The sequence below is a fragment of the Hippocampus bargibanti genome, linkage group LG22, assembly GCF_051943395.1.
Source record: "Hippocampus bargibanti isolate YZ-2025 linkage group LG22, ASM5194339v1, whole genome shotgun sequence".
NCBI lineage: Eukaryota > Metazoa > Chordata > Actinopteri > Syngnathiformes > Syngnathidae > Hippocampus > Hippocampus bargibanti.
In genome coordinates, this window is record NC_142755.1 from 3302849 (window position 1) to 3327339 (window position 24491).

Genomic DNA, 24491 nt, shown 5'->3' on the forward strand with positions numbered 1-24491 from the left:
TGGATCAAAGAACCTCTTATCTTTCTTTTATGTTGTCATTCATCCTTTCAGTGCTTTTTTTCTCTCTGATTGATTCTTCTCATCCGCACTTCTGAGGATGTTTGTTCTCTATTGGCTTTTAAGATGCAACTTGAAGAACAGATAAACCCGAAAAAGAAACTTGGATGAACTTACTTAGCGTTTCAAATCATAACAACGACGACCATCAAAGCGGTCTGTCATCCTTTCGATTCAAACCAAAATGGACGCCAAATGATGCTTCACTTTTGCTTTTCTTGTTTGACCATCCTGAAGCTAGTATGGAGGATGGCACTGAGCCTTCACATCCAATCGCCTCCAATCTCTAACCCCCCTTTGCCTCATGTCACAGGACGCCGCCGGCCGGACTAAACTTTCTACTCCTGACAACACGTCTCGGCCTCACCGTAATCCGATCAGTCAGCAGGCAGGACGAAGCAAGGGGCCGAGTGAGGCCAGATACGTCCTGAGACGGGACGTCATATCGCACATATCGCACATGTGAACGAGGTGACACCTTACAGATGGGAAGCTGAATTCTGGCTCCTTGTTGTTGTTGTTGTTTTTTTTAAGATGTCCGCCAAAATGTCATGTGTAATACTTCACAAAGCAGGCAGAATCTGAACATAAGAACATGAGAGGCGCCTGATGTTTTTTTTATTTAACATTTTTTTACAGATGTGCTTTTATTTTTAGATTATTTTGAGGGGGTGGCAGATTTCAGTGTTTTTTTTAATTCTAATTTAATATTTCAAAATAGAATCATTTTCTATTTTAAAGGACAACCGACGTCTCCGGACAAGTTGTGTCCATAATTTGTGAAATGGCTTCAAATGACTTCAACTGAGCGTATTTTACAAAGATTTCACCGCATATAGCTATATATTACGTTTTAAGACTGGCGCTGAATATTCCGGAAGTCTTGTCCGTATGTGACGTCACTGAAGGAACGCTGCTGACCGAAAAAAAAGGACACATTGTAGCAGTCCTTACATCACGTCAATGTATTTTGCTGTACTTGTTTGGTCTGAAAACCTCATGTTGCACCAAAAAGCCGCCAGAAGAGGGCAACCAAGCTCCATGGAAGGAATTTATCAGCATGTGGAAACGGGCTGATTCATTCCTCACACTGAGGTTGGTCGCCATTTTCTTCCTTTTTTGGGTACGACATTTCCCACCCCAGATGCCTCAAAATGACACGGAATAAATTCTTTAATCGATTGCAAACATGTATGCTTTCTTCTTCAGAACTATTTGAATCATATTCATAACTGGATGAGTAACAAGAAAGCATCTTCTCCAAATCTGAAGCCATTGTTTTGATTCTCCAGCAATGCAAGATGTCTTGGCGTGACGTCACAAACTGGGGGCGGGACTTTCTGAAAATGCCCAATTCGCAGCTCATCTTTTTTGCAGATTTTGGACACTTTAAGTCATTTTTATTGGTGTTTTGCATTTGACTAAAAATATCATACTGCGTGTTTTGGGTATTTTAGATGCTATAAAACGTTTTTCTGATGTCAGTTAGGAAACAGAAAAGTAACGTCGGTTGTCCTTTAAGTCAAATTTTTGCATACATTCAAGAAAAATAAATCCAATTTATTTAGTCAGTTTTTACCATATTTAATTTTCAATTATGACTTTTTTTCCCCATAAAAATCAGACTTATTTTAAGTTTTACTACTGAATTATTTTTCAAATTTGAACATTTGCCCTTTTTACATTGAACACATTTCTATTTCTTCTGTATTTTGAATGCTTGCATCCATGTGTTTCTACTTAGCTTGATGCTGGGAAATCACATTTAGGTTATTTCGGGCCAGAATCCCATTTGACAGCAGGAATATGTCAAGCCCTCACCCAGGATGCACTCTGATCGTGCTTGTTGACATTTTTTATCTCCCAAAGAGACTCACAAAATTATTCCATAATGCAATTTATGGTCACATAAAAAAATAGCAAAAAAAGAAAGGTTTATGGGCACTCACTGCTGACTGCTGCTCTTATATGGTTGTGAAATTGTAACAGACTTTATTTTACCGTTCTTGTTCACAATTCATAATTGGAATCTTTTGATTAAAAACAACAGCAGTGCAGCTCAGCTGTGAAGAGTTCGAGTGGAGATTGTTTTACGTATGGAGGTGTTGCTATGGTGACAGAAGCTAGGCTATTCCCTGGACAGGTGGGTGGAGATGGACGCTGGTGACAAGGATGCACCTGCTTTCAGGCACACAAAAAAACACACAATCCTTTCTTGTTCACTCACAAACACGTTAGTATTTAATAAATAATAATACATTTTATTTCTAAGCGCCTTTCAAAACTCAAGGACGCGTTGCAGTCACGTGATAAGAACGTTTTTTTATGCTCGGTTCGAGCTCTATGGGAAAGTACTGCACATACGACTAAGTTGACTTGTAACCGTGAAAAATAAAATTTACTTATTTTATGTTTTAAAATATTTGAATCTATTGTGTATTTGGTTGTTTAAATCAAATACATTTTACAGATTGAGATTTATATTTCGTTTGCGAACAGGTGTGACGTTGATTGGCTCCACCCACCAATTCCGCCCTGCTGCACGTGACCACACAGGAAATAGAATGTTGTAATGCTAGATTGGAAGCTAAAGGTTCATTTTATACGTATAATTGCGTTTTTTTTTTGTCAATTAAATTGAACGTTTGTTGTTTTTAGGGTTAATAAGTTGCTTATGGCAAAATATTTTATAATAAAACCACAGTAAGGTTGGTTATAGAGGTTTTCGTGGTACCACGCAAAATGAAGCTCACCGGTTCTACTGGATTTTGATTTCCCGAGTGCAAAATGGCATTTATTTGCATTTTATATTCGTGGTTTGCATTTATTTTTTTGGACCATTTGGATATCAAGGCAATGCAAATATAATGTAATTTGCCTTGAGTGAATTTTGCTGAACTGACCGACCACCCAGCAACTGTAATGTAAGTTTTTACCATTAATTTTACTTGTCACGCATTAACATCGAATAAAAGATTATATTAAATCGTTGTCTTTATGGGTTAGTAAATGCTTATCAAAGATAATTCTGAAAACTTAGATGTTTTATTGTCGTTTCTCTGGTACAGTGACAGAATTTAACAGCCCCTAGCTTGACATGTATTTTATGATAGTTTCATTATTAAAACAAATATTTCAATTGTCTTTGAGGGGCTTCACAGAAAATGTGATGATATAATTATATTTTTTTACTTCGATTTCGCGTGTGGTAGGAAAAATAAACAGCAATAACTCAGTTATGCACTGCAACAATAAGTCCTCGGGTGAAAGAGTATCGGGACAACGCTGTAGTATTTATTCTTTTTGTAGTATAATTTTTGAAGAATCATTTTGTTGTTATTGGGTGCTAACGGACAAAAAATGTGCATTGAAATACTTTCAAAAGCGTTTTAAACAGTGCTAGCGATACTCGTGACACATTATGTAGCCTAGCTTCGATGCCGGAAGTACAGTACTGTATTACATTTCTGTCATAAACCATAACTCATGACCATAAAAAATAACCCTGGATGATTGCACTTATATACTGGACACTTTTGTCCGTGGACTTTCTGACAATTTTCCTGCATTGGTATTACAGTACTGTCATAAACACGTGTCCACGCCCACAGTGCTGTATTTCTAGTAGTGTAAGACTAAAAAAAGAAAACACCGAGGGGGGGGGGTGTCCACGAGCATCAGCTGTCCGATTGGGGGGCGGGCTGTGTGGATAGATTTGTCTCGCGTGTACACGGGACGAGTACAACTAAGCAGAACGCGCAACGACGTGGATTTGTGGAGCTGCCTTTTCCCTTTTTTATCCCCTCCCCCCCATTCTTGTTTTTGTTTTGTTTTGCAGCATTACCCGCGATGGATTATTGCGCGTGCATACTTTTGCTGCTCACCAGCGTGTCCTGCGTGTCAACCGGTCAATTCCCCAACGAGCACATGTGAGTACTAAAGTGACATTTTTCGGGGTTGTTTTTGTCTATGAATTCTCACTAGAAGAAGGCAACACGTGTCATCAGGGTTGAGTGAGGGGGCAACGGGGATGGGGGCGTTTTCAAGGCAATTTATGAAATATGATTTCTACTCAGGGTTGACCATGGGTATGTTAGTCAATGAATGAATAACTTATATTGACACAGCATTATGGGTGAATTTGCATTATTATTTATTTTCAACATAACTGTGCAGTAATGTGTCTTATGTATTTTTCCAATTGCCCCACTCCACAAACACTGTTTTTTAAAAATATTTCCTGTATTTGTGTGCATGTATGTCTTGTTTTTTGAGTGCTTATTTGAACCCATTTAAACATACTGTACCATATCCCAAAGGTGAGTGATTTAAAATACAAAGAAAAATGTGCACATTTTGATCCGGTGACACACATTGCAGGTTTTTCTTCTCTGTTGGTGACTTTATTTTTGACACACACACCCAACTGGCTATGTGGACAAAAGTATTGGGACACGATGCCATCCACAAGTGGAATGTAAACAGTATCTACTCTCCTTTCTCACCAAAACCATCCAAATGTGCTTTGTGGTTCATCATATAATGATTTGAATCAACAGGTTTGTTAAAAAGAAAGAAATGCATATGATCAAAAGCCGTCGTCGCCATCTTTGTTCTTCTTCGCCATGCCACGCCCTCTTCCTTATCACTCACGGTGGTGAGCCACCGTGGCACTCAGCCTAATGGCCCGAGTGCGATGATGTCAGACTTGAGGAGTATATTTCACTAAGTGGATTGATCCGTAGCTTAGTTGCATGAGGTGGGTAGGGGCACTCAAAATGGCGGCGTTAGAAATATTCTCAGAATTTGGATATTTATACTTTTTCATCACAGCTTGACAAGTCATGTAGACCGGGTTTATGAATGTGATTGATGTACTGTATTTTCTGGAATATAAGGCGCACCGTCAACGAATGACATTTAAAAACCTTTTCCACACATAAGGTGCACTGCATTATCTGCGGCACTTTCAATGAATGACATATTTTAAAATGTTTTCCATCCATATGGCGCACCAGATTATGAGGCATGTGGTCATCTTTAAAAACAAAAACTTTTCTTTTAGGTGCACCCTCTCGAGCAGAAAATACGGTAATCATTTTGGGTAGTCTAACTGGGTATAAAGTGGATATTTTATCTGGCTGCAATGAAAAATCGGTGAATAATTCCGTTGCAGAGAACCATGGAATCAAAGTCTTCGCCTTGAATTTTCACACTCATAATTTTTCCACTCATACATACTGTATGATCAGCTAGTTTAGCTAGTTAGCAGCAACGTGTGTTTACAGTCACTTATTGGCACCCATGACACTCACCAGGCCTCAAACTCATACATACTACAGAAAAATGTAAGGATGGTGAGCTCTTTCATTGTCCTCTTCTTCTCATGCTCGTAGGCAGATGTGTTAACTTTGTGCACTTTGAAAGAAGTCCCAATGTCATAGATTATACCCACAGTGGTCTAAGAGATGAGGACAAATGACATCGAGAAAAAGAGACATAGTCCCCTTTCTGCATTTATCGATTCTCACTCCAAAACAAGATCAGATCTTGTCCTTCTTTATCTCTCTCCAACGCCCTCACTTTTGCCTTTTTTTTTCAAGGCTAACTCGATTTCATGCTCAGCTAAAGAGCCATGCTTCTCTGCTCGCTGTCTTGTCTCTGGCAATCTCCGCCGTAATGTGAGGAGGCACTTTATATGAACACAACAACATTGAGCAAAGGGGGGTGGGCAGGGTGGGGTCAGGTTGACCGTGTTTCGAAGATAGCGATGCAAAGTCAACGATGAGATGATCCCGAGCAGTTTTTTGAAAATGTTTCCACCCCATACAAAGTTCAGTCTACTTCCTTTTGAGAATTAGATACCGCAAGTCACCCCCCCCCCCCCACCTTCTCGTCTAAACTTGGTGGGATTTATTTAGACGAGCGCCGACGCCAACAGGGGCAACGGGATATCGTCACTTGAGAAAGTTTCTCCTGGCAGATTTTTACGGGAAAAGCAACCCATGTGTGTACCTCACATCCCCTCGCCAAAGGGGGGGGGGGATTTTTTTTCTCACAGCTCCGTTACCCCGGCAACCTGGGGAATGGCTAACAGCTGTTTGGATGGCAGGGAGCACATCTGTAAACTAGCTAGGTTTCCTTTCACAACTATGCCTAGATGCGTACGAAGCTAGCCTTACAAGTGCTGTTTTGAGTCACATTGTAACATTATGCAGAATGGGGCAATCAGAGTCTTAGAACATAATCAGACAGAAGAAAAGAAGTAATCAGATTAACTTCAGGGAGTAGTCCACTAACCCCTTAACCTTAGAGCAGGGACCTATCAAAGCAGAGTTCTGGCACCGCCACCTCTATCCATAAGGGCAGAGCTACCAGCACAATTTTAGTTTACTGACGAAGCTTTTCGGATGAGGGGCGAAACGTCCGACACCTTCAAAGAAGTACAGATGACGGTTGAAGAAAGCTTTCCATCAATAAGCCACTCCTGTACGACTAAGAGCTTACACAGACATATTGTAACATTACGCAGACGATAGCAGCAGTTTTTCATCATAGATTGCAAGATTTTGCGCAAAATCACAACAAATAGTCGAATTTTCTTTCTAAATTTGACCACAACTGCATTTCCACTCTTTGTCCCGACAATTTAGGTTGCATTCAGGCTTTTGGTGTAATTCCCCACCCCCAACTATCACTTTTGAGTAAATAAAGGCTATTATCTTGTCATCTTTGCTCAAGCGCCATCCCATTAAGGGGCACTTGAGGCGTGAAGTGCTTAAAAATATCTCTGGGGTGCTGGTGAGGTCTGCAGTAGAAAATTGGGCTCTTGACGCATTGTGATGGCTTCAGCAAGAGTAACCCACCACCGCACCCCCTTTTAATGGAGCACTAGTGGCGTTTAATACCAGTACTCGAACAACCCGCTACTGCACTACATGGAGGCGTGCAGTTAATTGGACATTCCGACCTAAGGGGGATAAACTCGGACGCCGGAGAGCAGCTAAAAGGATGCAAGCGGGTTTGAATTTTGTTCAGCGGGTATCCTGCTCACGTCAGTGACCTTAACGCTTTGATATTTGAAGGGAAGGGCAGGGTCGTAGCTGTCCGTTGTCCCCAGAAAGTCGCAGAGACCTTTTCGTTTCTTAAATGATAGCCACTGTCGGGTTTTAGCTGCGAATTGACGTCTCTGCTCGGCTGATTTGTCGTCATTTGTTTTCCGTCTGGCAAGATAACATGGCCGTGAGACCTTTACCAAGGCGCCAATTATTGTGTGATTGACCTTAAAACTAAAAAGATGGATCTCGACGGTTGCTCCCTCGATGATATGTGGCAGCTTTTAATGCCAACTTTGATTTTGTTTTATCTCGCTAAAATTGGCTTTTATTATGTTGGCTCCTTTTAAAAAAAAAGGTTGCAGTGGTAGAACACAAACAGTTTTTGTCTCTGCTAATTTGGATACCTAAACCTCTTTCCGTAATTTCCCAAGTGACTCTGCTACGTTCATTCCCACCAACTCATGATGAATGTCAATTAAGACCATCATACGAGGATTTCAAATTTCCAACAGACCCAGGAGATGGCAAAAATGGCTGTTAACTCATTCACTGCCAGACGATGTGGAAAAAATGTGTCCACTCCAGTTCCAGGATTTTTGTCATTTTCACTCAAATTCCAGGACTCACAGAATATGTAGTTTTGGGACTACATAAACATTCAATGCAGCGTTAGAAACCTTAGACCCCCTTGTTTCATTAGAAAAGAAATAGTTAAGTCCTAACTTATATGGTTCTAGAGGTATCTGAACTTAAAATGCGGGCGGGTGTACAAAATAAAGCTGCACAAATGCTAAACAAAGAAAAAAAAACATTGTTTCCTTTCGCCGCAATCAACACTCCACCGAGGGAAGTCTTACATCCCGTTGTTACGTAAGTGCCGTTGATGGTTATTTGTGGAAGTGGCTAATTAGTCCACTCTGGATATGGACTCCGTCCTATTAAACAAGTGCCTTGAGATGTTACATTATTGTTACATTCACAACATTTTCCCCAAAAGTATTCCCAATTTGAGATCTCAACACTGGTCATAATTCTGATTCAACACCGGTGGAAATGACTGTACATGCAGACATAACTGTCCGTCCTTGATCTGCCCTTATCAACAAGCAGCTGTCAGCCCCCCTGCAAGGCTAAAAATGGCCAGCTCGCATTACACTGTATTTGCTTTAAATAAGATGACACGGTCAATCAGGGGGGGGGGGGTGTCCTGTGTCAAAGCCCCATCCCCGGCATGGCGGGTCAAGAGGTTAGCATACGCGATATGGGTGGGAGATGAGGTTCGTTTTCATTGTGGAGTCGCTCATGTATTATTTTTTATGAACGTCATACAAAAGCTAAGGGGTGGTCTGTTGCCGTTGTTTGGCTGTTTCCACATGAGCTATCATAGACTGGAAACATATTCATATACTCATTAAATTTTGATATTTTTAGCCAGCATGTGTCAAAGTGCTAATGACTTTAGCTAGCGGTCATCATCGTTGTGCAGACACTCCCCTACATGCAAACATTTTTGTAGTAACATATGTAGTGTTCTCTCCAGTTGTACATATCTTCATAGAGCATACCTTTTATTAAATGTCTATTTTTCAGTACAAACCAATACAGGTTACTTATACAAGTCTTAAACATAATTATATAAACCTTAAACATACTTATATAAGCCTTAAACATACATTCCTTACAAAATATCACGCTGAAGCAACTTGCAAACAAATTCACCTTACGAACGACCATTCGGAATGTATCTTGTTGGTAAGTTGGGGAACGTCTGTACGTTCAAAATTTGTTATGGTTTGCCATCATAACTACTTTTTAGCTAGCAGTTATCATCGTTGTACAGACAATCCCCTACATACAAACATTTTTGTAGTAACATATGTAGTATTCCCTCCAGTTGTACATGTACATATTGTTATAGAGCATATATTTTATTACATGTTTATTTTTCAGTACAAATCAATACAGGTTACTTATACAAGCCTTAAACATACTTATGTAAACCTTAAACATACATTCCTTACAAAATATCGCACTGAAGCAACTTACGAACAAATTCACCTTACAAACGACCATTCAGCGTCTCTATGTTCAATTTTTTTATGATTTGCGATCATAAATACTTAGATTTTTAGCTAGCAGTTTCCACACTGAAAACTTTTTCCTTTAATTCATTCACTGTCAGATGATGTGCAAAAATGTGTCCACTCGAGTGCCAGGGTTTTTGTCATTTTCACTCAAATTGCAGGACCCATGGAATATTGAGTTTTTGGACTACATCAACATTCAATGTTGCATAAGAAACCAGAAAAAAAAAGAATTAATTCCTGAGTTATATGAGTCTGGAGTTATCTGTGCTTGAAATGGGGGCGGATGTACAAAATACGATCCATACATATTGAGTCTAGAAAGCAAGGCTGTAACAAAGCTCTAACATGGACAAATGACTTGTGGAAGGGGAAAAAAATACTAGAGGTCTGACCGCAGCTTGATTCGCACTCTCGAGCAAGAATAAAACAAAACCCGAACAAAATGGCGCTCCACGTCCTGCTTTTCAATTCCCGAATAAATTTGGGAATGGCAATGAACGTGTTAAAACACCAGCATACCATAACAAGCTTTTACCCTCATCCGCTCCTTGTCAACTGTTAGCTCGGTAGCTTCGTTTTGAGAAGACTACATTAGGCGGCCGCAGCATCCGACCGTCCCCCTCAGCGTGACACTCGCACTGCCATCTATGAATAGCTCTCGCCTTGATGCACGTGCAGCCTATTCATTTAGCTAAACATTGTCATTTCACGCTTTTTCTTTCAATACATGTAACGGTACACTGTCGTGCCGCGCGGACGCATTGGCTAAATGTCATTCATTTCGGGGCATTGATGAGCTAATTGAATGTGCTTTGTGTGTGTCCTCAGGATTAAAGAATGGGTGGATCAAATGCAAAAGGACTTGATCACGCTCACCGACAAGGCTAGCGGCTTGCAGAGTCTCACTCAGGTGAGTCGGGTCTATCAAGGTTTTTACCAAAAATAAATAAATAATTATGAAATGTGAATATGTTCATCATCCTTCATCTCTCTTTGGATGACCTTCACTCAAACGCATTATTCTGTAACTCTATATATTGCCGCTTCTCATTAGCACTAATGCTGCACTTCATTTCACATCGTCCTTGTGGACTGCGCTGATTAAAATAATAATAATAATAATAATAATAATAATAATAATAATAATAATAATGCTAACAATGATAATAATAATAATAATAATAATAATAATAATAATAATAATAATAATAATAATAATAATGGTGGTGATGCTAATGGTAATAACAATACTACTACTACTACTAATACTAATACTAATAATAATAATAATAATAATAATAATAATAATAATAATAATAATAATAATAATAATAATAATAATAAGTGTGGTCTTCTAATAACATCTTATTTTTAAGAAAATCTTCGCAAAAATAAATTATAGAGGTGCGAGGCGCTTGCATGTTAACTCATTCACTGCCAGTCCCGAATTTATTCGGGAATTGAAAAGCATGACGTGAAGCGCCATTCCCGAATTTGTTTGGGTTTTAGTTTTTCTTGCATGTGAGGTGCCGATAAAGCGCTGGTCAGACCTCTGTCAATGTTTTTTCCTTCCCACGAAGAGGCAGCATTTGCATTTTGTACACCCGCTCGCATTTCAAGTTCAGATAACTCCAGACCCATATAACTTAGGAATTAGCTTTTTTTTTCCTGATGAAAGAAGAGAGTCTAAGGTTTCTTACTCTGTATTGAATGTTTAGGTAGCCCTAAAACTCAATATTCTGTGGGTCCGGCAATTTGAGTGAAAGTGACAAAAACCCTGGCACTGGAGTGGACACATTTTTACACATCGTCTGGCAGTGAATGAGTTCATTAAACTTGGCCGAAAGATCAGGAAGTCCTTCCAAAAATTGTTTGGATGGTGCCCAAGTGCCTCAATGTAGTTTATGGCCAATAAAGAAAATGGATTAAAAATTTCAGAGAGAAAAAAAAAATCTTTCTTAGTCACTAATATGAGATTTGGCTTAACACAACTGTGACATCATCAATAATAAAATAAACTGACAGCAATAATTATGTCTTTTATTTATTTGTTTGTTTTGGCGGGGAGCCATGGGTACGCTTTCACATCCATTTAAAGGTTGATGGTCCCATTCGGAAAGATAAATAGCCATCCATTCCCCCTCCCTTGGCATCTGCGTGTTACTTAAAATGGCATCCAGCCCAAAAACTGGTCATAGAAGACTAAATAGTTTCAATTCAGGAATAACATGGCAACTTTTGCGATAAGGTCGGTCTTTCATATTGTTTACCACCCCTGGGGTTGGGCGTCAGGGGGGGGGTTACCAATACATGCACTTGCCGTCTTTTAACGTCGGACATTGAAATGGCCTCCAGGCTACAAAATAATTGGCTCAATTTGGCATTTGTGCGCTTTTTCATTCGCTTCTATCGCCGCAGCATATTCGACGGTGGACTAAATGTCTTTTAGTATCATGATGTAACCTGACATGGCTGTTCAATCACTGCACCCCCCACCCTTCCCCTCTTTTTTCCTTTTATTTATTTTTCTTGGTCAGCAAGGACTGCAAGAGACCAGTGTTGAATCTTCAGTGAGGTTAATTACATTTAATGAAAACTAACAAATAAATAAAAATCAAAGAAATGTAAAAACAAATGATTCTACCAACTGTTTGTAGATTCACATTGACATTTCACAAATATCTGATCAAACATTCATGAAAAAAGGGCTTATTAATGCTAACTGTTCCCAAAAAAGACTTTGCATTTCTTTTGTCATTAGATCTACGAGAAACACAAGACACACTTTAGCGTGGAGACCAACCGCGTGGAGCAGCTGGTGTCCACGGCTGCTGGGAACATCGAGAGATTGCTGGAAAGCCGCTCCAAAGCCCTCAAGGTGAGAGAGAGAAAAAGAACGACAGAGTGGTTTGGCTTTTGTGACCAATGAGATTTGACTCGTGACTCAACGGCGGAGGGATATCCAATTAAGAACCCCCCTCCCCACTCCGTTTCCATGGTCACCTTGGCTTTGACGACATTTCTTATTTTGGGGGTAGATTATTATTATTATTATTATTATTATTATTATTATTATTATTGAGGTAAGAAGGCTGAAGTTGAAGCTAAAAGTGAGACCTTTCATTGTATTTTCACTCACGGTGGCAGCACTTCATAAACAAAGTGTTGAGCTCTTAGCTATCTAGCCGGCTATCTATTAGCTAGCTGGCTGATTGAGTCAGGAAACATATTCGCTATCTAGCAAGTTATTGGCTATGAGCTATCTATTAGCTAGCTAGCTAGGTTTCTATCTTTTTGAGTTATTCCAAGTTGAGTGAACACTGGCGCATCTGGCTTATTAATTATTATTATTATTATTATTATTATTATTAAAGGAGTCCACCAATGGTGAGTTTTCCTTTATATTTTATTCTATTGGGATCTGTAATAATAGTTCATTTAAACGCCACAATCATTTTTTTGTTATCCCAACAATCCGGTCATCTGTGTGCTGACCGTAATTCCCAAATTGGCCTTCTGATCGACCTCATTAAATAAATATGAATCACCTCAAATACGCTGACACCTCCGGGTCATATAGTCCCACCACTTTGACCTCTGCTTTTTTTTTAAAGCCGTTTAGACACGGACTCTTGACTCCTGTGACTTTCTTCTCATTCATTATTATAGAGTCATTTTCTTCCACTGTGCTTTTAATGGCCCTTGCGGTCAACATCTCCTGATAGAATCGGCAACTGCTCCGCCGATAGTTAGCCCCCGTCTTTCTTCTTGTCTTTGAGGCTAGCTGAAGGTTCTTCGCAACAAGTAGCCAATCACACTCCTGTTGCGTTCACCTTGAGGGAATCTCTCAGTTTGGGATCCCTGCCAAGAGCGCCCACACAAACCAAGATAGACAGACAGACACAGAGGATGTCTGTCTGACAAAGATGGTGCTCTTTGAATAATGATCGGGGTTATTTTAAGGTCTGGGATTGCATTAGTGCTGGCAGTCGATCCGAAAAAGCCGTTGGCCTCCCACGAGAGGCCAGGCCACAGTGGGCGTCCCCTTTTGATCCCTGGTGGGGGGGTTCACTATCGATGAAGCGCCTCTTCATCTCCGATGTGTGGGCTGCTAGGCCAAGTGCAGCCCCCGGGATTTTTATTTATTTATTTTATTTTTTTCATCAATGGATGCCAAGACCGCTCCCCGCTTCCGGTCGCCTGGCAACCCGGCGTCATCAACACGCCGAATCCTTCCCCCGGCGCTCAATCACCGGCTAAAAAGTTTGACTGCGAATCTTGGCAGTGTCGCTTGAGTAGCAACCCTTTAAGCGCTGCGTTGTGCAGTGGCGCGTAATCACAGCGGAGTCGCTCATCTCTTGTCTCCTTTTTTAAATTTTTTAAAAGCAATTAAAAGAACCCAACGTAGCCAAGAGGCAAAGTTGTTTTGACCGACGTAGTCCGAACGTCATTCGAATGTGGCCGCCGCGTTGCCCCGCTGCCATTGAATTACACAACTTCCACACGGGGGGCGCTTTATGTTCTCTCCGTGCACTTATTGTCATTCACCGGTCGAGTAATTTTACATGTAAGTGGAACACTGGCTTCATGAATGAGGGAAACGGGGCCACACACGCGCACACACAACAATGCTTAAGGGTTTCGTGTTTGCGGTCTGCCGAATCACAGTGGCACGGCGTGATCCATCCGAATGTCTTATTAGATCCCACACGATGGCTGATTGAATAAGTCATTATCTTCATTTTTTTCTACCCCTCTTCTTCTCCAATTTATTATTCTTATTTTTTAATACCCTATTCCAATGGCTTTTGAGTCCTATGTGGCGTTCAAGTGCCCTGTAAACTCGGGATTTGACAACTTCCCGTGGGAAATTAATAGTACACCGCCTTTGTGGACCAGGTACAGATTAAAAGATGGGCGCATTATAAAGCCATTAACCAAGTCATTATGCGCCAAAATGGCAGGTGTACGGGGATTTAATTATAGATCAAGCGTGAAGAGTCCTAATTTTCACTTATTGCCTAGCTTGCGTATGAATTCTTACAGTATTTTTTCTTTTTTTTTTCTTTTAGAGGCTGGCAACAGAGGCGGAATCCTTCCAAATGTATCACGTATGGCAAGTCAACAGTGAGGTGAGTCGGGAATTAATGTAATTATTGTGAAATAGTGAGGTGGAATATGTGCTAGTGACTAGCCAATCGTGTGACTCGCCAATCACAGTTTGCGAAAACTGACTTTTCCAGCGCCTTCATATTTCATATTAATTCATTCATATTTCTAATTCATTCATTCTAATTCATATTAGTCTGTTATTCAGATATTTTAGGCCAGCAGAGAATGCCTTACAGGTCTTGAAGCTGAAAGACAATTTTGAATTATTTTATAAGAATTCAAGGACAAAGCATAATTCACATTAGTCTTATGATTCAGATATTTTTAGGCCACCAGAGAAGGCCTTGCAGGCTCTGAAGCTGAAAGACAATTTATAATTATTTAATAAGAATTCAAGGAGAAAATATAATTCACATTAGTCTGTGATTCAGATATGTTTAGGGCAGCAAAGAAGGCCTTGCAGGCCCTGAAGCTGAAAGACAATTTGGAATTATTTAATAAGGATTCAAGGACAAAATATAATTCACATTAGTCTATAATTCAGATATTTTTAAGCCAGCAGAGAAGGCCTTGCAGGCCCTGACGCCCTACCACTGTATTTCGATCTAACCTTAATTTCCTTCTTGCCTCTCATCTTTTCGCAGCCCGACAAAATCGTCTACTACAATGCCAAAGACGACGTGAGTACACTGAAATATTATTTTGATTTTTTTTTTTACTCGCGTTCACGCATCAAGAACACACTCTTAGTCGCCTCACCCCTTGGCCTCGGACGTCATCTGTCACCTCCGATAAACCGGGATCGGTGTGCTGTCGCGGTGGGAAAGAAGCCCGCGCACCCTCAGCACACTCCTGTCACTCTGTATTTGACTGACAGAACACGCCCACTTTTGCACACTCTCACTATCATTTTAAATGTATTCAATAGATATTCAACATATATATAATAATCGTATATACAGCATTGGTGTATAGATTGATGTCCTATACTAAGTCCAAAGAGACATGTTAGAATTTTAAAAAATAAATAGGAAAGAGAAATCTTTGTTAGCCGGGAATCGAACATGCTAATCATGCCTCTTTTTATTGCAGCTTAATCAGACGGAGAAGAAGAACCGCTACGTTCCAGAGGACTTCCATGTTGATCCCGACTTCCAGCGTCTGGTCTCGTACAATACCACGGCTGTCCACATCCCCACCGACATATATGAGGGCTGTAAGTATTTCCATGCGTGTGCACGTACGTACTGGCCGCGACTAGTTGACCAAAATTTACAAAAAAAAAAAAAAAAAAAAAAAATACAATAACAATAACGGTAAAAATAATGAAAAAATAATAATAAAATAATAATAATAATAATAATACGTTTCTTTTATAAACTGCTTTATATTTAAAGAACATTCGCTCCTGAAAGATGGGCGACTAAAGTGAGGCTGCTGGCGTTTCCATGGCAACGATGTCACTAAAGATGCACAAAATGACTCTTAATATCTTTCATATATTTTTCTTTTTGCCGATATTTTTCCCCACATTTCCCCAAAGCTAATCATCTTTTCCCAATCATGGCTATTAATAGAGGAGGAAAATGGAACCCCCCCCTTCTCCTCCACAACTAATAGTCCATCTTATCCCACATTAGTCACGCTTGATTGGATTCTATTTTCCCCTCACGATCCATCCCAGCGAGAGCGGGATCCATCTTCCTTCTCATGCCATGAATCACAACGTGTGCATGTCGCGTTGCCCGTTCTCTCTCTGCACTCGTTAGGCAGATCGGCGTGGACGCGCGGCGCGAAAGGAGGGTCTCGGCGGCCCCAAGGCCACATATCTGATGCCCGTTTGCGCCGACGCTGTGTGGCACCTGTCAGGCCGAGGCGGGATCGCGGTAGTGACGTGCCGCGATAGCGCTATCCCGCCGCGTGTGTGCTCCCGAGTCGTTTCCTCCCAACTCGGCTTGCAGATTGGAAATAGAATTTTACCAAGTAGAGTTGTGTCCCAAGTGATATCTGGTCACCTCCTTTAACTTATAAGTTAACGCATTTCCCAATCATTTTTATTTTACTTTGTTGACACTTTACTTGCTGTTTATTTTTTTAATGACAAATATTGGGAGTCTAATAATGGAACTGTGTCCCTGTGTACTTTTGTCCATTTTGCGTTGTCCAAGGTCTGTAGCAGTGTGTCCTTGAAAACATTTGGCCGTCCGCCATGATGACCTAATCAGCCAATGGACGCTCGTTCCTTTTTCTTTTATGGCCCATTGCAAAGTCACATTTCTTTTGACCCGATTTAAGGTCACATGACAGTATTTTTAAGCTCGCCGCCGTAAAGTACCATGATGGCTTACCGTCACTTAATTGCCGTCACCGGCGTCGGGTTGGGCGATGATGCGCAGACGCACAGGTGTCCACCATCACTTTGGAAAACGTCATTTGGCATTTTTTCATCATAGGCATGAACAGATACGTGATGTTGATAAATGTTGTTGTGACAAAGCTCCATTTATATATACTTTACGAACCATCTTTTAATTAAAAATGTGCCGTCTTGGTTTAAGTCTAATTCATCAATTTAACCACTAGCTTGTTTTCCTTTTACTTTGTCACCATCTCGTTTGGGACTTCTCGCAATGGCGATGTCACCGTTTTTCCAGAGGGGCTGTAAGAGAGTCCAAATTGTGAACGTTTATCACAGTAGTGGGAAGGACGCTCTCCTCGGCTCCGCGGGGAGCTCTTCGAAGGAGGGGCCTAGTGGCGTCTTCATACCCTACAAAGCATGGAAAGTCTGGCCGAGCTGCAAGGGCGACGTGGTGGCGAGGAGGAGGATTGGATGGAAAAACAAAAGTTTATAGCTCACTGCTGCTTTGTGTTGTGCATGCAGGAGACTATACATTTCCGTTATTAGGTATTGTAAATATACTTCAGTTGTTTTATAATAATAAGAAGAAGAATAACAATAATTAATAATACATTTCATTTATAAGCGCCTTTCAAAACTCGCAAGGTCACTTTACAATCACAGGATAAGTTTATTTTTCTGTGGGTGAGCAGCGGCAGCCACACGCGCCAGCATTCACTCAAACCGTAATAAGTCATAGATAGAAATAAGTCATAGATAGAAAGCTAGGTAGCGGCTTTTAACCGTATTGGATTCGATTATCCTTTATTAGTCTCGCAGTGGAGAAATTGACATTTCACAGCAGCAGATGAAAGGAAGAGGAAAAGGACAGGAAGAAGTAAAAAAACAAAATACAGGAGCTGCTGTAAAGGCAGCCACTCTTGCGGCGCCATCTTGAAGTCGAAAACAAACAAAAACAAATATCGTGACACAACACAAAAGACACAGACAATCTTCAATCTTAAGCACTTTTATGCACCATCTTTGTTGTATGAAGCAGTTCTAGATGAAAAAGGAGAGGATCAAAGTTTCCTTTTCACCAATGGATCAGGGACATCATGGTGGAATGTGCACGTCTATACTGCAAGCTAAATGTTGAAAGCAAACACAAAGCTGTAGCATCCATTGACGAAAAGATTGTCTCACATCTGCTGTCCTACGTAAATCCGCTTCAATTCCAAGCCGCGACCGTTCCACACTTTACATATTTTTTTTACCATGAGTCAACCATTTGCGTGTTGTCTATCGCAGCCACTATCATTCTCAATGAGCTCAACTGGACAGAGGCCTTGGAGGACGTTTTCCGCAGAAACAAAGAAGAAGACCCGACGCTCCTCTGGCAGGTGTTTGGTTCCGCCACCGGGTTGGCTCGTTATTTCCCAGGTGAGCCCGAAGCGGCGGGAAGCCGCCTCTGCGACCTCGACCGCGGCAAAGTCGTCTCAAAGGCGAGGTGTGTGCGTCATCACGTTAGCGATGAACGCACACACCTCCTCCATGACTCAATTTCTGACTCATTTGACACTTTTTTCCCCTCGCCGCTGTGCGCGACTTTGAAATAGCGGACTGAAAAGTCCAAAAGAATCAAAAGAGACGTCATCGCGCTGGCATCGCGGCACCTCAAGGGCACGCTTGAAACCAAATGACTCTTTGTATCTGTCAAAACACAGCATCTCCCTGGATCGACTCCAGCAAATCGGCCAATAAAATCGACCTCTACGACGTACGCAGGCGGCCATGGTGGGTGCCGATCAACGCGCGCCGCGACGCCGGAACTAAAACTCACTCGCCATTGTCGTGCATTTGTCCAACAGGTACATCCAAGGGGCGGCGTCACCGAAGGACATGCTGATCCTGGTGGATGCGTGAGTGCACGCTGGAATAAATGCTTTATGCTTTTCAAGCCTTTCAAGACTATTGACCCTCGCATCAACCCGCTGGGCGAGCGCAGAGGACGACTCGGCCGTTTATGGTGCACGCGGGGAAAAAAAAATATATGGCCTGGTGTAAAATGCTAGGTTATTTTTATACAACAGAGCCTTCAACTCCTAGAGGACTACAAGACACAGTTTTTGTGACTCAAATTGCACCTTATATGATTGACAGATGTTTTAAATTCCAAAAAAAGCACCTCGTGATTTTGCACCTTTTCTGCTGTTATTAACTCATTCACTGCCATTCACGAATTTATTCGGGAATTGAAAATCATGACATGGAGCGCCATTTTTCTTGCAAGGGGGTGCGAATCAAGCTCCGGTCAGACCTCTGGCAATGTTTTTCCCTTCCACGAGGGTGCAGGATTTACCTTTTTGTACAGCTGCCATCATTTCAAGCTCAGATAACTCCAGACCCATATAACTTACAAATTAACTATTTTTTTCCGATCAAATATATATATATTTTAACTAATTCACTGCCATTCACGAATTTATTCAGGAATTGAACATATGACGTAGAGTGCCATTCCTGAATTTGTTCGGGTTTTGTTTTTTCATGCTTGGGTGCCGATAAAGCGCTGGTCATGCCCTCTGGCCGTTTTTTTTTTTCTTTTCCACAACGGGGCAGCCTTTCCCCCTTTTCCATGTTAACACTTTGTTCCAGCTTCAGCTATTGTCAAAGTGCTATATAAACCAATACGGATGTATTGTATTGTATTTTGGACAGCCGCCCTCATTTTAAACTCATATAACTCCAGACCCATATGATTTAGGAATTAACTGTTTTTTTCTAATGAAAGAAGAGAGTCTAAGGTTTCTTACTCTCCATTGAATGTTTAGGTAGCCCTAAAACTCAATATTCTGTGAGTCCTGGAATTGGAGTAAAAATGACAAAAACCCTGGCACTGGACTGGACACATTTTTCGCACATTGACTGGCAGTGAATGAGTTACGAAATTGTCCATTTTAATCTCAATATGTAATTTTAAGCCCGTTTACATACCGCAACATTAAAACATGTAAAATCTATTGCAGGAGCGGCAGCGTGTCCGGCCTGACCCTGAAGCTGATCCGAACATCCGTCAGCAAGATGCTGGAGACGTTAGCGGACGACGATTACGTCAATGTCGTCTATGTGAGTATTTCAACAAAACAATCCTACCTAAATCAGGCTTTGGCGACCAACTATTTTTGTCTACTGACCGTCCCCTCAAATGTCCTCATAACCTGCTATAGTATCTGTGACTTTGGGTGTGTAAGGCTTTAAAACACAGGGCTTGGCCCAGTGAGGGAATTAGGTCAGCTTTTGTTCAACTCCTGATCTTACTGTCTTTTGGAATTGGGTTCATATGTTATATAATAACCTCTCATTGGTCCGACATATGCGTTGGCCTGACACATTTGACAAATCGATGAGCCTGGGCTGCGCGCTTCAATGTAACAAACACGCTACGTTACGCACGGATGCGTTCAATGACACTGGGAATATTTGTCATTCCAAGAGGCGGGCACACACGTCGAGTGATTTTGAAAATACTGCGTGTATCCTTGGGGTGGCGATTGCGCGTGACGATGAATCTGCAAATAAATCCCCTCGGTGTCGCTCCGCGCAATGACATTTATTTCCTTTCGCGCTTCAACGGTGCCATTGATCATATTTTTTTGCACTGCCTTGATGGAGGCGTTTTGTGCATGTGTGTGTAGCCTTCAAATCAGCTAAAAGCCTTTCAAACTAATGCAATTAGTCAGCACTGCAATCACAATATTGATGCTTTTTTTCCAACTCGCTATAGGCCTTCATAATTAAATAAGGCTCTGTACGTGTATGTGTAAAAAACTCATTGACTGCCCAACATATGGAAAAACATGTCCACTCTAATGCCAGGGTTTTTGTCATTGTCACTCCAATTCCAGGACCTGCACAATATTGAGTTTTAGGACTACATAAATATTCAATTCAGCGTAAGAAGCCTTAGACTCTCTTCTTTCATCATAAAAAATTAGGTAATTCCTAAATTATATGGAGTTATATGAGCTTGAAATGAGGGCAACTGTCTTAAATACAATGCAACACATACATATTGGTTTATATTGCGCTTTAACAACAGCTGAAGCTAGAACAAAGCCATATAAAAAAAGGGAATGCTGCCCACTTGTGGAAGGGAAAATAACATTGCCAGATGTCTGACCAGCGCTTCATTGGCACCTAAACAAGAAAAAACAAAACCCAAACATATTCTGTAATGGCACTGTATGTCATATTTTCAATTCTAGAATAAATTTGTGAATGGCAGTGAATGAGTTAATAGAAAGGGAAAAATAAAATAAAAATGAACTAGAATGAAAAATCCCAAACTATAAGAACTGGTTTGTACATGCATTAATTGCCTGTTGAATCTTTAGAGTCTTCCATGATCAACATTTGTGTTATTTTGCCTTCCTCTTCTCTCTATCCCACCTTCTGATCCTCTAGCCTCCTTCGGTCTGTAAACCTTCACCTCACCACCTTAGTTTATGACAACTGCACCGCCGATGTGTCATAAATTTTGGGTCTGACTGTGGGATATATTACATCGCCGTGCATGTTGGAACCCCACCACATATTTCCGCGACAAATATGTGTCAGTCGCGTCTTCCTCTGTGCTCCCTTCGTCAAAACCACATTCCCTTCCCGTCTCCCACAACCCCCCCCCCCCCCTCTCATACTGACAGTTCAACGACAAGGCCACGCACGCCGCCTGCTTTGAGAACCTGGTGCAGGCCAACGTGCGCAACAAACGCATCCTCAAGGACGCTGTGCAAGGCATCACCGCTAAAGGGACGACCAACTACAGGCGCGGATTCGAGCTGGCCTTCAAGCAGCTCGCACAGGTAATGTTCATTTTTTTTTCCATTTTATTGTGGTACATTTTAATAATTTCATTATATCTTAATTTATTACTATTATTTTTTTATTCAATGCCTTTTCATCAATTTGATTTTAATATAATAATAATAATAATAATAATAATAATAATAATAATAATAATAATAATAATAATAATAATAATAATAATAATAATAAATAATACATTTCATTTATAAGCGCCTTTCAAAACTCTCAAGGTCACTTTCCAGTCACAGGATGAGTTTTTTTCTGTGGGTGAGCAGCGGCAGCCACACGCGCCCGCATTCACTCAGCCCGAAATAACTCAAATAGATAGAAAGCCAGGTAGGTAGCTAATAGCTAGCTGGCTAGACAGCCAGCTACTTAGGTAGTGATTTTAACTGTCTTGTATTATTATTATTATTATTATTATTATTATTATTATTATTATTATTATTATTATTATTATTATTATTATTATTAATATACATTTCATTTATAAGCGCCTCTCAAAACTCTCAAGGACACTTTAGTCACATATTTTTTCACTCAACCCGTAAGTAACAAAGTTTAAAAATAAATAAATAAATATGACACAAACACAAAATAATTTTTTTTTTTCGTTTTTTAAATATAGTTTTATTTTTGTAATAATTTAAAAATGTTTAATAAACGTAGCATGATGGAGTTAGACACAAAATCTTTAAAAATTACTTTATTATGACATTATTATTATTCCCCACGAAATGCATTTGCTGGTGTTTGTCTGCCTCTTGTGGCCAAAACGCGTACTCACATATATTTTGTCCCTTTTCCTGCAGATGAATGTCTCCCGTGCAAACTGCAACAAAATCATCATGCTTTTCACCGATGGAGGCGAGGAACGCGCCGAGGAGATTTTCAAGACGTACAACCCCAAACAAGCCGTGAGTTAGCGTAAAAATCCACTTTAAAAATATATATTTTAATTGCTCTAAATCACTAATTCACACCACACAGGTGCGCATCTTCACATTCTCAGTGGGTCAACACAATTACGACAAAGGGCCCATTCAGTGGATGGCGTGCACGAACAAAGGTATCATGCCACCATGTGAATTTTGACCCACAATTATTTTACACAATTACTGTACGCTCAATATTTCCCAGGTTACTACTACGAAATTCCATCCATTGGTGCCATCCGGTTAAACACTCAGGTAAAGAAAGACACAGGCTTGCAAATAGAGCCCCTTTGTGGCCATTAGGATACATTGCATGTAATATTAAAAATGATATTTATAGATTTATTTGTGTATGGATTTATTTTGTAGGAGTATCTGGATGTTTTGGGAAGGCCCATGGTCAAAGCGGACCGCAAAGCCAAGCAGGTCCAGTGGACCAACGTGTATCAAGATGCACTGGTAACATCTTCAACTAAGATGCTCAATAATATGAAATAGGAATATTTGTAATTACAGTCAAACCTCGGTTTTCGAACGTCTCGGTTCTCTTCCCATTCGGTTTTCAACCAAAAATGTCATATTTTTGATGCCCCGGTATACAACCGAAATTTGGTTCTTAACCAAACTGAGTGCATCTGAATTCATCACTCGACTACCCTGTGCTTCCTTATACGTCACTTGCTTAGATGTCACGTCTTCGTCATTGTCTCATTGTGACCGACACATTAATGTTGTTGGTTTATTTTTGCGAAAATGCTGAAAATGCAGGGCTGGGATAGGTGCCAACACGCAAGAGATTTTTATGTACAGATGTTAATGTTAAAAATTGGTGAAAATAAGTTTGTTTTTATAGAATTTTACACATGTTTTTATCCGGTTTATGCGATGAAATAGATAAAAAGTTGTTTTCTAGACTTTGAACGGATTAAGATTTTTTACATTGATTTTAATGGAAAGTGCTGTTTTGGTTTTTGAACAAATCGGTTTTCGAACAGGTTTCTGAAACGGATTATGGTCGAAAACCGAGGTGTCACTGTATTTAGATTTCAATCAATGACATTTTTGTATCATCTTGAATTAACTTTCAACATTTCGCATTTTATTTTAGTGGTAATCTTTATTTATTTTTGTGCTGGCACTGCTATAAAAGAGTGATGGATGTTTGCGCAACTCACTATAGTTTTATCTAATTTTCCTTACATTTGTCTTATGAATTGGCCCTAAATGCATGAAATCGTCCATTAAACGATAGCTGCCGTGCATAGACAGAAGACAGATGCGGGGATTGCGCGGGGCGGCACCATTTTGGAAAAGGGGAAAAACAAAAATGTCTATTTATTAAAAAAAGTGCAAATATTTGCTGTTTTGTTATCAGGCTCCACTCACAATCAACCCGCCACTAATCGACCACGCAACCCGATTGATGGATGAACTTTTTGTTTCGCCTCATTCAAAACATTTTTCACGCCGCCGCAATCCGCTAGCGGCGGCGTTTGACGCGGTGAAAGCGACGGCGCTGATAAGAGCGCGCCGAGCCAAAATGGACGCTTCATCCCTTTAGACTGATAAGACATTGACACAAAATGTCTCTGGGCTTTGTTACCGTGATAAGCAGCTCCATTTTTTCACACTTGACATGCAGAGAACCATTTTTTTTTCGTGTGTGTGTATTTGTGTTGTGTAACTTGTCACATGTCCAACAGGAGCTGGGACTCGTCATCACGGGAACCCTACCTGTTTTCAACAAGACCAACACGGGATCCAAAGTAAGCGGTATACTTTTTGTCGCAATGCTAAGAGACAAACGTTCTTTTGGCCATGTACTCTAGAACACACAAGGTAGAACAGGCTGCACTAGTATCATCCCTGAAAAATTGCGAAGAGGCACTATACAATTATATTTTATAATACTAATAATACATTTCATTTAATAGTGCCTTTAAATACTAGATAGATAGATAGATAGATAGATAGATAGATAGATAGATAGATAGATAGATAGATAGATAGATAGATAGATAGATAGATAGATAGA

At 40.4% G+C, this 24491-nt stretch overlaps 1 protein-coding gene across 1 annotated transcript in view; it reads left to right on the forward strand.

Annotated features, from left to right (window-relative positions):
• Positions 1-3772: 3772 nt before the first annotated feature.
• Positions 3773-24491, forward strand: part of LOC148881643 (voltage-dependent calcium channel subunit alpha-2/delta-1-like) — a 42732-nt gene continuing 22013 nt past the window's right edge. Inside the window, exons 1-16 of the mRNA XM_088988727.1 lie at positions 3773-3986; positions 10031-10112; positions 11964-12080; positions 14275-14334; positions 14959-14994; positions 15407-15530; positions 17964-18095; positions 18380-18449; positions 18524-18574; positions 19682-19781; positions 21359-21517; positions 22334-22438; positions 22512-22590; positions 22662-22711; positions 22826-22915; positions 24160-24222. Coding sequence (XP_088844853.1) covers positions 3907-3986; positions 10031-10112; positions 11964-12080; positions 14275-14334; positions 14959-14994; positions 15407-15530; positions 17964-18095; positions 18380-18449; positions 18524-18574; positions 19682-19781; positions 21359-21517; positions 22334-22438; positions 22512-22590; positions 22662-22711; positions 22826-22915; positions 24160-24222 — 1398 coding nt within the window. The 5' untranslated portion in view covers positions 3773-3906. The remainder of the gene's footprint in view (positions 3987-10030; positions 10113-11963; positions 12081-14274; positions 14335-14958; positions 14995-15406; positions 15531-17963; positions 18096-18379; positions 18450-18523; positions 18575-19681; positions 19782-21358; positions 21518-22333; positions 22439-22511; positions 22591-22661; positions 22712-22825; positions 22916-24159; positions 24223-24491) is intronic.